This window comes from Balaenoptera musculus, chromosome 4 (assembly GCF_009873245.2).
Source record: "Balaenoptera musculus isolate JJ_BM4_2016_0621 chromosome 4, mBalMus1.pri.v3, whole genome shotgun sequence".
Classification (NCBI taxonomy): Eukaryota; Metazoa; Chordata; class Mammalia; order Artiodactyla; family Balaenopteridae; genus Balaenoptera; species Balaenoptera musculus.
Window position 1 is genome coordinate 61,537,709 of NC_045788.1, and position 15,081 is coordinate 61,552,789.

At 41.1% G+C, this 15,081-nt stretch overlaps 1 protein-coding gene across 7 annotated transcripts in view; it reads right to left on the reverse strand.

Annotated features, from left to right (window-relative positions):
- Window positions 1-13,511, reverse strand: part of ABCC5 (ATP binding cassette subfamily C member 5) — a 91,978-nt gene extending 78,467 nt beyond the window's left edge. For 2 of the 7 annotated variants that reach the window (XM_036849961.1, XM_036849958.1), the window contains exons 1-2: window positions 13,405-13,497; window positions 9,962-10,142 (exon numbers count right to left, since the gene is read on the reverse strand). In XM_036849961.1, coding sequence (XP_036705856.1) covers window positions 9,962-10,087 — 126 coding nt within the window. In that variant the 5' untranslated portion in view covers window positions 10,088-10,142; window positions 13,405-13,497. Of the gene's footprint in view, window positions 1-9,961; window positions 10,143-11,246; window positions 11,355-11,494; window positions 11,608-13,404 lie in introns of those variants that run through there. The other 5 variants (XM_036849967.1, XM_036849966.1, XM_036849960.1 and 2 more) reach the window with 4 other exon arrangements.
- Between the last annotated feature and the right edge of the window lie 1,570 nt (window positions 13,512-15,081).

Below are 15,081 nucleotides of genomic sequence, written 5' to 3' on the forward strand. Positions count from 1 at the left end.
CATAGTAATATATCTTAGAATCATATTTCTTGGTAAGAGATTACACCCACATCTTTGTCTCTAGCATGTAACTTCAATTCACCCAAAAATTTCCACTCACTAATTATGAACACTCCAACCAGGGCTACAGTGTCAGCCGAACAAGGAACTAAAGGACACACTAAGTGAAGGTCACTGGACTTTGCGAATACTTGCTTTGTTCCTTTGCCTAGAAGCAGAATATTCTAACTTGGTAGAAAGCAAATTCCACCAATGGTACACTTCTTTTTTTTTTTTTTAATTTATTTATTTTTGGCTGCATTGGTTCTTCGTTGCTGCGCGCGGGCTTTCTCTAGTTGTGGCGAGCGGGGGCTACTCCTTGTTGCGTGTGCAGGCTTCTCATTGCAGTGGCTTCTGTTGTTGCGGCACATGGGCTCTAGGCGCGCGGGCTTCAGTAGTTGTGGCATGCGGGCTCAGTAGTTGTGGCTCGCGGGCTCTAGAGCGCAGGCTCAGCGATTGTGGTGCACGGGCTTAGTTGCTCCACGGCATGTGGGATGTTCCCTGACCAGGGCTCAAACCCGTGTCCCCTGCATTGGCAGGCGGATTCTTAACCACCGCGCCACCAGGGAAGCCCTGCTTATTTTCCATGTTTCCTCCTTTCCTAGATTACACATCCTAGGAAAAAACAAGTCACCTTTGGCTTTAGCCTGAGCACAGTGAGAAAACAAACAACCACCACAATAAAAAAGCTTATAAAAGTGTCAAATAGCTTTGTCTTGTTTTTGATTAAGTTTTAATTTAAAGCAACTGAAATCCAAATTCCTTGGCCTATTATTCAAGAACACATCATCTGAAACTCAGTGACCTATCTCTCTACATATATGACTTCACACTTCATGCTGAAAGCCAACAGCACCTAGTTGGTCCTACCCACAGCTCTTTCTTCTACCAGGCATGTTCTTCATTTCTCTGAATTCTACCTATTCCTCTAAGTCTCCAACCAAATGCTACCTCCTGCTGAAGTCTTCCCTGATCTCAAAGACTGAAGCACTCTCTCCTTCTTGTTAATCTCCATAGCATCTAAATTACAGTAATCTATGTACATGCCTATGAGTTTAAGCTTCTACGGAGGGCAGGCAGGCCCAGCATTAATTTATCTTCATGTGCACCAGAACACTTCATTCAGGGCTGTGCGTACATCTTGGAGAGTGCTCAAATGTTTGCTGAATTAAAAAAATGAATAAACATCACATCTTAAAACAAACCAAGCCAGGGGCGGGGGGATGAATTGGGAGATTGGGATTGACATATATACACTAATATGTATAAAATAGGTAACTAATAAGAACCTGCTGTATAGCACATGGAACTCCACTTCACTGTACAGTAGAAACTAATACAACATTGTAAAACAGCTATACCTCAATAAAAAAAAAAAAAAACAGGGCTTCCCTGGTGGCGCAGTGGTTGAGGGTCTGCCTGCGAATGCGGGGGACACGGGTTCGAGCCCTGGTCTGGGAGGATCCCACGTTCCGCGGAGCGACTGGGCCCGTGAGCCACGGCTGCTGGGCCTGCGCGTCTGGAGCCTGTGCTCCGCAACGAGGGAGGCCGCGATAGTGAGAGGCCCGCGCACCGCGGTGAAGAGTGGCCCCCGCATGCCACAACTAGAGAAAGCCCTCGCACAGAAACGAAGACCCAACATAGCAACCAATCAATCAATTAAATAAATAAATCTTTAAAACAAAACAAAACAAAACAAAACAAAAAAAACACACAAACCAACCAGACTTGGTGGAGTTATGTGATCGACATGTGCATATATATCTGAATGCAGTTATAAGAAAAGGAGCTGTGCTTGGAGAGCCATGCCTCAGACACAGGAACAGTGTTAAGCGGCGGTCTGGACAAAAATCTTTGTTAGTTGAAATAATGCCAGCCTAACGCCAGCCAAGATTAATACTTAGGCTCAAAGAACTAACAGCAACAGAAGGCACCCCTATTAGCACTTCAGGATTAAAGGATGTCTGCAAATCATCAAGTTGTGTGTGGCCACAAGCTTTAACTCAACAGTCCTGAACAAAGGGGAGGTGTGAAAATGCATTATTTTTAACTTAATTAGCTCTAAGCAGATGTGATACAAATATCTGAAACGTGAATGATTAGAGCAATTTTCCCAAAGAGTATTCCAAAAGATTTGGTCACAATATTAAGAAACAGGCAAACTGTGTACTCTGCAACTTTGCTTACAGCTTGAGAGAAAAAAAAATCACCGGCCTGTTTAAAATGAGAATTTAATCCCTGATGCTTTGCTTCTGACTTCCGTTTGACAGTTTCATGTGTCCATGTTAACTGGACCTATTGAAGGCTAATGGTGGTGAATAAAACCTTGTTTTCCAATTAAGAGCCACAGATGATGTATCCTTATCTTTTGTTACTTTGGGAGGTACTGTTTTTTTAGTTCTGATGGATAATAGACATGCCTGGCGTCTGGGAGGTCCCATCCCAGATTTCATCTCTAACAACTAATATAGAAACAATGGTTATGATCAAGAGACACGAAACTGTAACCTCTACTCAATTATCTACCTACATTCTTAAAAATGGTATGCTTATACAGCCATTCTACTTCCCAAATACTTAAATTACCCATTTGTAAACTATCGCTGAACCAGAAATTTGTCATCTTGCTGATTTCCTCTATTAGCAAACTGTTAACATATGAGACAAGTTCAAGATATATTTATATCTAAGATTTTGGATTTTGACAAGTAATATGCAAGAAGATTCTAGGTGGTATGTGAACTTTTAAAAACACTTGATATTTACACATTCCTTTTAACGTGTGTAAAAAATAGGTTGCATAAACCTATGATTCTATTGCTTAGGTCAAGGTTGAGAAAAAAAAAAAAAAAAGCCAGTATATTAAAAGAATTAAGGACTTTCCTGGCAGTCCAGTGGTTAGGACTTCGCCTTCCAATGTGGCGCGTGCAGGTTCGATCCCTGGTTGGGGAGCTAAGATCCCACATGTCTCGTGGCCAAAGAACCGAAACATAAAACAGAAGCAATATTACAACAAATTCAATAAAGACTTTAAAATGGCCCACATCAAAAAAAAAAAATCTAGAAGAAACAGTTTAAGAAAAAAAAAAAAAAGTTCAGAGGGTACAGGATATGGCAAAAAAACAGGAAAACAGTACTCAAATGTAAAAGTTTAGGAAACATCAAAGGATAACGAAAATGAAATTCATGTGGACTGCTCAGATTTTATAAAAGTGGTTGGGGGCTTCCCTGGTGGCGCAGTGATTGAGAGTCCGCCTGCCAATGCAGGGGACACGGGTTCGAGCCCTGGCCTGGGAAGATCCCACATGCCGCGGAGCAACTAGGCCCGTGAGCCACAACTACTGAGCTTGCGCGTCTGGAGCCTGTGCTCCGCAACAAAAGAGGCCACGACAGTGAGAGGCCCGCGCACCGCGATGAAGAGTGGCCCCTGCTCGCCGCAACTAGAGAAAGCCCTAGCACAGAAACGAAGACCCAACACAGCAAAAAATAAATAAATAAATAAATAAAATAATTTAAAAAAAAAAAAAAAGTGGTTGGTATCAGCCTCCTATTTCTTCAAGATGAGGCTCAGTCACACAGAGGAAACTTGCTGTCTGGTGCCCGACTTAATAATTTAGGGGACAAAAGGCACAACAGTGACTCCATTTCCAGTTCTTCTCCACCCACGGAGGAAAAGTTTGCTGCTCCCACTGCACACCCTAATGTCTGTTCTGCTCTAACCAACTGCACAGGGCCTCTGTCGCCAGAAATTTCACAGGGCCACACACTACCTTCCCAGGTTCCATCTCTTCCTGCTCTACAAGCTACCCATGGGCAAGCTTGCTCACTCCTAAGGCTTCATCTACATGGATGCACTAATGACTCCAAAACTTGTCCCTGCTCGACTCCTTGCCTACGCTCTAATTATCTACTAACCATCTCATGTGCATGCACTTCAAATTCCACATGTTCAAAAGCAAACGCATTCTTACCTCCTCTCCTTCCTTCTCTTCCCATATGTCCATCAATAGTTTTAAATCCTTACCACGAATCCCAGGCACCCCAACGTTCCCCTCCCCTTCCAGAGATGCCCCCAAATCTCTCCCCTCTCCTCCATCCTCACTATTATGCTTGGACACAGACCCTTGGCCTCTTTCACATGGGCTGGCACAGGAGCCTCCAGACTGCTCCCTGTCTTTTGTCTCTCTCTTTCTCTCATACAGGTTTTTCCTACACTGCCTCAAAACTAATCTTCCTAAGATAAAAATCAAGTCTTAAAAATCTCAGCTCAACTGCATTAGCCATTAGGTAATGCAAATTAAAACTACAATGAGATATCAGACATACCTATCAGAATAGCTAAAATAAAATTAATAGCACGAAATATTGGCAAGGATGCAGAGAAACTGGATCACTCATACATTGCTGGTGGGAATATAAAATTATACAGCCACTCTGGAAAAGAGTATTGAAGTTTCTGATAAAACTAAACATGCACTTACCATATGACCCAGCAATTACATTCCTGGGAATTTACCCAGAGAAATGGAAATTTTATTCACACAAAATCCTATACACAAATGGTTCAGAGCAGCTTTTTTTGTAATAGCTACAAACTAGAAATAACCCAAATGTCCTTCAACGGATGAATGGTTAAACAAACTGTGGTCTATCTATAACATGGAAAATTACAATTAAAAGGAAAGAACTATTGATACACACAACAAATTAGATGGATCTCAAGGGAATTAGGCTGAGTGAAAAAATCCAGTGTCGAAAGGTTACCTACTATATGATTCCATTTGTACAGCATTCTTAAAATGGCAAAATTACAGAGATGGAGAACAGATAAGTGGTTGCCAAAGACTGGGGGAGAGACCGGGACTTCCCTGGTGGTGCAGTGGTTAAGAATCCACCTGCCAATGCAGGGAACATGGGTTCGAGCCCTGGTCCGGGAAGATCCCACATGCCATGGAGCAACTAAGCCTGTGCACCACAACTACTGAGCCTGCGCTCTAGAGCCTGTGAGCCACAACTACTGAGCCCACGTGCCTAGAGCCTGTGCTCTGCAACAAGAGAAGCCACCGCAATGAGAAGCCTGCACACTGCAACAAAGAGTGGCCCCCGCTCACTGCAACTGGAGAAAGCCCGCGCGCAGCAACAAAGACCCAACGCAGCCAAAAATAAATAAATAAATAAATTTATTAAAAAAAAGATTGGGGGAGAGGGCAAGGGAGGTGGCTGTGGCTCTAAAAAGGGAGCATGAGAGCTTCTTTTGGTGGAGCTGATTTGTATCTCTACTGGGGTGCTGGTCATACAGACTTACACATGTGGAAAAATTGCATAGACTACAGACACTCACAAATGAGTGCATGTGAAACTGGTGAAGTCTTTTTTTTTTTTTTTTTTTTTTTTTTTTTTAGATATTTATAGCAGCTTTATTCATAATTGTCACAACCTGGGAACAGCCAAAATGAACTTCAGTAAGTGAATGGATAAATAAACTATGGTAAATCTGTAAAATGGAATATTATTCAGCACTAAAAAGAAATAAGCAATCAAGCCATGAAAAGACACTAAGGGACCTTAAATACATACTACTAAGTGAAAGAAGCCAATCAGAAAAGGCTACATACTGTGTGATTTCAACTGTATGACATTCTGTAAAGACAAACCAATGGAGACAGTAAAAAGATCAGTGATAGCCAGGGATTAGGGAAGAGAGATTAAAGAATAGGCAGAGCACAGAGGATTTTTAGGTAATGAAATTACTCTGTATGATACTATAATGGTAGATACGTCTCACTGTACATTTGTAAAACCCGTAGAATGCATGACACCAAGAATGAACTCTCAGGTAAACTGTGGACTTTGGTTGATAATAATATATCAGTGTAGGTTCATTGATTGTAACAAACGTACCTCTCTGGTGAGGGTTGTTGATAGCTAGGGAGGCCATGCTGTGCATTTGTGCGGTCAGGGCGTATATGGGAACTGTACTTTCTGCTCAATTTTGCTGTGAAACTAAACTGATCTAAAAAATAGAGCCTATGGAAAAAAACAAAAACAAAAACATCTAGTATTAGAGGAATAAGGTATGTGAGAAAATGACAGAAAATTAAACATGGAAGTTATGCAGTGTCCTTAAATATTGTGATAACAGGTTCAGATTTTACTAATAAAGTCATTTGGGGGCTGATTATATATGTGTGTATGTATGTATGTATTTTATCTTTGAGACTCTATGATTTTACTGAAAGTCTCACCTAACACAGAGTGACTGAGATATTTTCAGTCTGATACTTCCATCACCCACCACCATTACAACCACCACAACTACTGTGGTGGGAATGGGCTTAGTTTTACATATTGTTTTCTTATGTCTATTTGTGCTGATTCCTAATAATCACAGTGTTTTTTTCTAAATGTCTACCAACTTCATTTTATATATTTATTTTTTTAAATTTATTTTGATTGGGATATTATTGACATACTGTGTAAGTTTATAATGTGTTGATTTGATACATTTGTTTATTGCAATATGATTACCACCGTAGCTCTATCAGGTAACATAATTATCAGTTCTTTTTTTTGTGGTGGGAACAATGAAGATCTAGTCTGTTAGCAACTTCGAAGTTTATAATACAGTATTGTTGTCTGTAATCACTATGCTGTACATTAGATCTCTAGGGCTTCTTTATCTACTAGTTGCAAGTATGCACTCTTAAACAACATCTCCCTAATTCTGGCACCCCCCCAACCTCTGGTAACCACCATTCTGCTCTCTGTTTTTACAAGTTTGGCTTTTTTAGATTCCATGTATAAGTGACATCATACAATATTTGTGTTTCTTTGCCTGACTTATCTCACTTAGCATAACGCCCTCAAGGTGTTTAAGTATTTAAAGCAAAGTAGTGATATCGCTTATTTGATACGTAGAAAAGCTACTTCTGGTATTGTGAAAAATAGATTTGATAAGAGTGAGAACAGAGATGAGACCAGTTAGAGGACTGTTGTTATTACCCAAGTTAAATCCATGAGGATGTGGACAAAGGGAGGGGAAAGATTCAAGAAGCGGTTAGGGGTTGGTCTAGCAGGACTTGGTGAGGGGTTGGTGTTAGAGGTGAGAGAACAGGAGGGGGCTAGAAGGAGCGGGCTGGCCCCTCACATTTCAGGTCCCAGTGCATAACTCAATGCAGACCAACATATCACAAATTTTTAAAAGTTTAAGTTAACAATCCAGTAATTAAAACATGTTCTGTCCTTCCATCTTGAAAAATATAATTCTGTAATGACAGATTCACTATAGTGTTAATCTGTGATTTTTATATAACAATGTGGCAAAATATCAACAATAGCTAAATTTAATTATTATAGTACATATATGAGTGTTCTGGTCAAGAATTTTTCATGAAAACAATGGCTTAAGGGATTAAAAGCTAAAATGTACTTGTACTCAAAGTATATGTAATTTAATATTTTTTCAATAAAATGGCAAATTGAAGTAAATTTTAAAAAATTACTTTTCATACTTTTGGGAAAGATTTTTCATCTAAAGCAACCCAATTATCTATTAAAATTAAGATGTGAAATGCAAATTATAATGAATATTATATTTAAAGGACAATTCTAGTATTTATTTATTTTTTTATTTTTTTTTATTCAGCAAATATTTATTGAGCACTTAATGTGTGCCAGCCATTGTTGTGGGCATTGAGGATTAAACAGTACATGAAACCATCAAATTCCTGCCCTCAGGAGGCTTGTTGGGGACACAGAGAGTAAATAAGAAAAAAAAGGTTAAATATATAGTATGTCAGTCTGTAATAACTGTGAGGAAAAAAAAAGAGGGAAAGAGGATTGAAGTGTGGGGAGGCTAGAGAGGCTACAGTTTATTTTTATTTATTTATTTATTTTTATATCTTTATTGGAGGAGGCTACAGTTAAATAGGATGGCTTGATGGAGGAATTCCGCGGTCGTCCAGTGGTTAGGACTCCACGCTTCCACTGCAGGGAGCACAGGTTTGATCCCTGGTTGGGGAACTAAGATCACATGCCACGTGGCAAGGCCAAAAAAAAAAAAAAAAAAAAGGATGACTTGAGAAAGTGAGTTTTGACTAAAAGACCTGAAGGAGGGAGGGGAGTGAGCCACGCATTCTTCTGGGAGACAAGTATTCGAGATAGAGGGCACAGCAACAGCAACTGTCTTGAGGCTGGAATATTTCTAGTGTGTTCATGGAGCTAGGGTGGGTAAAAGAGAGTAAGCAAGGGGGGGAAAAGAGTGAAGTCAAAGAGTTAATGATAGGTCCAGATTCTAAAGGGCTACTCTTAAGGGCCCTGGCTTTTTTTTTTTTTTTTTTTTTTCCACACACACACACTGTATTTTATTTTTACAAGAGATAAATAGACTAAAGAGACTACACACACTCACAAATGAGTGCATGTGAAACTGGTGAAGTCTTAATAAGGTGGCTGGATGGTATCCATGTCAATCAATAACCTGTTGTGATATTATACTATAGCATGCAAGAAGTTACCTCTGGGGGAAGCTAGATAAAGTATGTATGGGATCTCTCTGTATTATTTTTTACAACTGCATGTGGATCTACAATTATCTCAAAATAAAAAAGTTAGAAGAAAAAAATCCTCTCAATAGCTTCCAATAGTTCCCCAACACCCAGAGTAAATGATTCCTTAGCATGGCGTGCAGAGCTTTCTCACATACATCCTATGCTCTAGACAACTAGCTCTAAGACCTAACACTTTTTGAGCACAGGCTATGTGGCAGGCACCATTCTAAGCATTTTATATGTATTAGCTCATTTAATCCTCAAGGTAGTTCATGAGTTAGGTTCTACTGTTGATACCATTTTATTCATAAACCACTAAGGCACAGATGACTTAAGCAGCTTGAAAGCATCCCCACTTCATCAGTCTTCAAAGCCCTGCTCCAGTGTTACCTTTGTGATTTTTTCCAGTTTAAGTGCTATACTAACAGTGTCTAGCATTCAAAAGATACCCGATACGTGTTTAATTAACATAAGGTTTGGACAAAGGGACAAAGAAAAAGTACAAAACTGGCGCCTTAAGGATTTGATACTGATTACATTGACTCTATGTTTCCCCAAAGTTAAGCTCGAATGGGAAAGCACTGTATAATATACAGCAGAAACAGAAAACACCCATCAGTTAGAAAATGTTGATTAATAAGGCAACAGCTTTCAGGTAGCAAAGAGGGACAGGTAACATCAGGCTAAAGAAACTCCAGTGTCAGCTGCAGAGCCATATCTTTCTCCAATTTTCACAGAACAAATAGATGAACACAAACCTCAACTTCCTACCCAGCAACCCCCGTTCTTCCTTATTAGTTACTTCTGCAATTCAAGAAAAGGTATAATTTTTTTCCCCAGAATAAAGATATTTCTTCCAGTTTAAAATGTATATTCATTATTTCCCTTGGAGGAAATTAGGTTATTAACTAAAGGCTCCTTTACACTCATGGGTTTACTTGAAAATTTTACTGATTATCCTCCAACGATCTAGAATTCTTCCAAGTACATGCTGAAATCTGAATGAAAATCTCCAAAGGAGTCACCTTTTAAAGGCAGACAACAGAGGCAGAGGGAGAAAACAATTTTAAGTACATGAATGAAGTTTAATGGTTCATATTCCCTCTGCTCCCTGCCCAGGCCTTCCCCTGCCCCACCCGGCATAAACTGTCTTCTCTCAAGCAAAGCCTTTTTAGAGGAGAACCCAAGGGGAAAAATAGGTGAGAAGCTGAGAGCCAACCTCTCCTCTTTCATAAACAACCATAAATTCTTAACAGTGACCTAAAGCCAATAAAGAAAAAGAAACTTATTTTAAATTAGGCATCTTGTGAAGAGAGAAGGTGTGGTCTAGCACCGCAAGCAGGTAAGAGGGACTCAAGCAAGGCAGTACTGACCGGTTGAGTCTTGTACTTGGAGTCCTCGCGGTCTCGGTGCTGCCCTGAATTGCTGGTTCTCTCCCGCACATTTCTATAACCAGGGCTGGGGATGATATACTCCTTTCTTATGTCAATGTCCTTCATCTTCTCTGAGTGGAGGTGCCAGGGCTCACAGACTCTTGGTTCCACTTGAGAATTTCTGAAATTAAAAATTCATCAAGGACAGATATTTCCTAAATTGTGCTTCATTATAAGCGAAAGTGCTTTAAAATAGGGGAAAAAAGGACAAAAGCATTAAAGTTTTCTGTCATTATATCTATAAAAATAAATTTTCAAAAATCTTTCAATTACTATTTTATTTTTTCAAGAAAAAAATTCAGAGTGATAGAATCAAGAAGAATTCTCTCCTCTCACCTCTAAGGGGGAAAAAAAAAAGATTAAAAAAATAAACACAGTGATAGAGACACCCGCCTTCTTCACCTTCAACTATGTTCAATCACGATGTACAGAGCATTTAGATAGGTCTTAAAAAAAAAAAAAAAAAGGCTTTCTGGAAACAATATAAATTTGTTCCAAGCATTACAAATTCCACAATTTTAAAACGGATAAATTTTACTAAATGAAAACTTATAAAACACTTATTCTACCAATGATATATCCCATCTCTGTATTTTTATAATTAGGTAATGGGTTAACTGATGCTTTTAAAGCTCTGTGAAGTTACATAGCTAAAACACAAAATAATACTACACCTTACCTTTAAAAACAAATTCCCCTTGGGTTACTGAAAGTGTTCTAAAATTAGATAGTAGTGATGATTGCACAATTCTGTTAATATACTAACCAAACACCAAGTGGTGTATACTTTAAGGGGTGAATTTCATGATACAAAAATATCTCAACAAAGCTGTTATTAAAAAACAATAACAAAAACAAATTCCCTACCCTGTCCTACTAAGTCTTACCTCGTATCTACCTGAAACTCTGTTCTAAACCCTGCTAGCCTGGTTATCTCTAATCAATATCTGGTATCAACTCTGGTTACTTCTGAAAAAACAAAACACAAGCATACGTCTCTAAAACATTTCCCCCACTCTAAGATGGTTCAAAGCTTCCCAGATACAAGTTGGGAAAACAATTTTCATACCAGCCTTACTAGAAATTAAAGAAGTGTAGCTGTGTTGCCTTTTGAATTCCATAAATTCCTAGCTATCACTGAGACTTAAAAGTACAACAGTATGGACATAATTCTGATAGCTACAATTCATTTTTTAAGGTATCAGAAAAAAAGGAGAACACTTACAAATCCTCTAAATAAAAAGGACTAAATCTCCTCCACAAAGACGTGTTTCCAGCACAAAGAAAGCTTTACTTCTTGCCTTTCAGGGGTCTGGCTCAAGTACCCTGAGTTGATACTGCTAAGTTACTTAGCTCCAAAGAAAAAAGTCACCTTGTCCAATGACAAACTGCACCATAAAGAGCACCGGCTTACAACCAAGAACACAGCAATCACGTCACTGAGACCTCAGAAAGCGTAAACTATAAACAGACCTGGCATCTGCCAGTGTCCCCAATGTCAGGATGCAGCTGCAGATCAGAATAATCCTTCTTACAGGGATCACTGAAGTCCAACCTTCCCCTCCAAAGGTTCCCCAGCCTAGCTGATTATCTGGAAAGCAGAAAAGATTAGTCCTACTTTGAAGAAAGGCAAGTGGAGGGGAGGCAGTTTGAAAGGGAAGAGGCCAAAGTATTGTAACTCACTCACAATACCAAATGCCATGTCAGGAAGAACACAAAGATCATCTCAATTGTCTAAGAATTCATGTAACCTCAGTTTCTTTCAATCACTTTATTCCAAGTTATTCTATGTTGGAAGGGTGTGGGGAGCAATTTCCCATTCCCTCTAACACTCCTGCTTCTTTAATTTCCTGGGGAAAGAGGCACAGCTCTGAAAGCAGGCAAGCCTTGTGCAGGGACAAAGCTACTATCTCCTGGCCTTGAACAGAAGGAGGATTCCAGCTTCTATGGATCAGGGATATAAGACAGGGCAGCCCACATGGAGGCCAGCCAAGAGCTAGGAAGTCCAATGGGTCTGGGGAACAAGGCCCAAATCTGAAGAAAACAGTTAAGGAAAGATCACTAGCTAGACTTCTTCGGGATACTTTTTGTATTTCTCTCTTTTCTTCTTTCTGTTCTCCCTTAAAGTTGTTTAAAAGTCTTTTTAAAAATGCTAACTTGCTCCAACTATTAAGAGAGGGAAAAGGGAAGGTATTTTTATTTATTTTTGAGTCAGAGCTGAACGATGGCACTAGCAGAATATTCAAAGTGGGAGAACCCAAAGAGGTGCTCAGCGCAGAGGCCACTTGGTCAGCTGCCTTTTTTTTTTTTTTAACCAAAACTCTCTTTCCAGTCATAAAAGTGTAGACGTTCTCCTGCACGATGATGCAGTCGAAACTGCATGGGGGGAGGGGGCTGCACAGGATTACAAGGACTGTAAGTAGCCAGACTGGTGTTTCCAAATTGCCTTCATTACAACATTCCTTAGGTTTCCAACACCTCAGGAATCTGGTTCTAAGCCCTGCAGCTACACAAAAAGACCTGAGGCTACAAGGATATGTATTTACCACCCCCCTGACATCCACTTGTGCCCCAGCCTTCTGCACCTTTCACTTACTCACGCTGGAGACCCCAGAATGACCTATTCATCTTCTCCTTCAAAACCTTCTGAAACTTTGCCAGTCTTTCCTGTGCCCATCTGCCTCCTGCCTCCCCACGTCCGTGCAGAAACCAAACGACCCCTATGTGATAAATACAAAGCACCATGCAGCTTTGTGTGGCGGAAGGGGAAAGGGCACTAATGACAGTCAAGAGATCTAGATTCCATTCCGGACTCTGCCAAGTGTTTGCTGTGCGTGCTTCTGTCACGAACCTCCATCTACTCATTCGCCAAAACGAGAGGTTGGCTTCTGAGGTCGCTGGCAGCTCAGTCTCCTCTGTGGGGATTGAGCGGGGGTGTCCCAAGCCGCCTCCCTACAACCTTGAGGATGGGGGCTTCTCTCAGGCCAGCTTCGCCTGGGATGCCGGGGCCCTAGGGCGTTCCCGCGGCCAGTTCGGGCCCGCAGAGGCGATAGCTACCCACACCCACGGGCCGCGGGCGCAGCACCCCCTGGTGGCGTTAGCCGGGAATGTGGCCGGCAACCCCAACCACTCATCCCACCCTACCTGCCTTCCGACGCCAGGACCTCACCACCTCACCACCAGCCCTCAGGGGTCAAGTCCCGAGGAGGAGGCGGCGGCGGGAGACTAGAGGGAAGCCTGGCCCCGTTTCTCAGGTCTCCGGCTTCCCCTGACCTGCTCGCATCCTCGATCGCAGTCCCCCACCTCCGGACGAAACACACGGGAGATAGTCCCCGCAACAACCCGAGGGAGAAGGAAGGGGTACGGCGATCGCCGCTACCTACCAGTGCCCCAGCTCCAGGACGACCGCGTCGGCCACTCGACCACGCTCCCGAGCATCAGCCCCGGAGCAAAACAAGCCTTTATAGCGGCATTGGCCGCCAGACTGCGCAGGCGTGCTGCACAAAGAATTCCCAAGACTGAAGGGAATTGTAGTCCCCCTTCCAGGAGCCCGAGGCTCGATTCGCGGCAAAGAACTATATTTCCCAGAAGCACCGTAGAAGCCCTGGAGGAGGTGCAGGTCGCTCCTCCCTTCCACCGCGCTCCAGGCTCTGCACCATTCTTCCCAGAGTTTCTGCGATCCTGTCTGGAATTTTCTCTGAGGCCCTGTGTTCCAGTGGGTGGCCGGGAGGGTTGACAGTAGCCCTCTGTGGGCGGGCAGCACAGTCAGTGTTTGTAGGCAGGGCGGTCACGGCGGTGCTTGGCCGTTTATGCACCGGAAAGCACTGTGAAGGTCATCGTAGCCTCTATGTCCTCGCGACCAGCCAGCCCCAAATCTTATGAGTGGCCCTTCACGTTTTACTACTGCTTGCTCACGACTCTGCGCTATCACCTTTCTCCTTTTAATCCCACTGCCCATCACATAATGTTATGCTGCCTGGTTTCTAGCAAATAAAGGCCAGGATCACAGTTTTTAGAGTGGCAAGAACCTTAGAAATGGAATGCCAATTCATCCCTTTCTTTTTATAAATGAAACTGAGGTTTCCAAAGAGACTGATCACTTTCTCGGTGTTTCATCAGTATCTTCAACATGATCATAACATAAATAGCTACTGTGTTGAGTGCCTACCTGTTCTGTATCTGGTGCTTTACACGCTTATTTTTTAAAGTCTCCATATCAACCCTATGTATAGGTATTATGATTACCCATTTCAAAGATTAAAAAAAAAAAAAAAGTAAGGAAAGTGACTTCTACCTTTATACAACTAGCTAGTATGAAACACCAATGGAGGGAATTCCCTGGCGGTCCAGTAGTTAGGTCTCTGCGCATTCACAGCCAAGAGCGCAGGTTTAATACCTGGTCAGGGAACTGAGAACTGAGATTCCACAAGCCCCATGGCACAGCCAAAAAAAAAAAAAAAAAAAAAGCACACCAATGTACCATAAAGCTGAAGTAATTAATACAGTGTTCTTACACAAGGATGGATTAATATACCAATGCAATAAAGAGCCTAGAAACAGACTCATTCATACATGTAAACTTGATCTGTAACAGAGAAAACATTAGAAATCAGTAGAGGAAGAAAGAAGATTCTATGAATAGCACTGGAACCATTGGTTATCCATATTTTTTAAAACTCAGGGATCACTACTTCATACCACATGGAAAAATCAATTTCACGTAGCTTGAAGGCCTAACTGTGAAAGGGAAAACTTTCAAACATTTAGAAGAAAATGTGAAATATCTATGTGAACTTAGGAGTAGAAAAGAACTTCTTAAACAAGATACAGAAACAAATTAATAAAGGAAAGTTTGATAAATTTGTACTGTATTAAAATTTAAACTTCTATATAAGATGCCATAGAGTACAAAGATAAACCACAAATTATAACTGACGAAGTTTTTTTTTTTTTTTTTTTTTTTTTTTTAAATTTTATTTATTTATTTATTTATTTATTTATGGCTGTGTTGGGTCTTCGTTTCTGTGCGAGGGCTCTCTCTAGTTGTGGCAAGTGGGGGC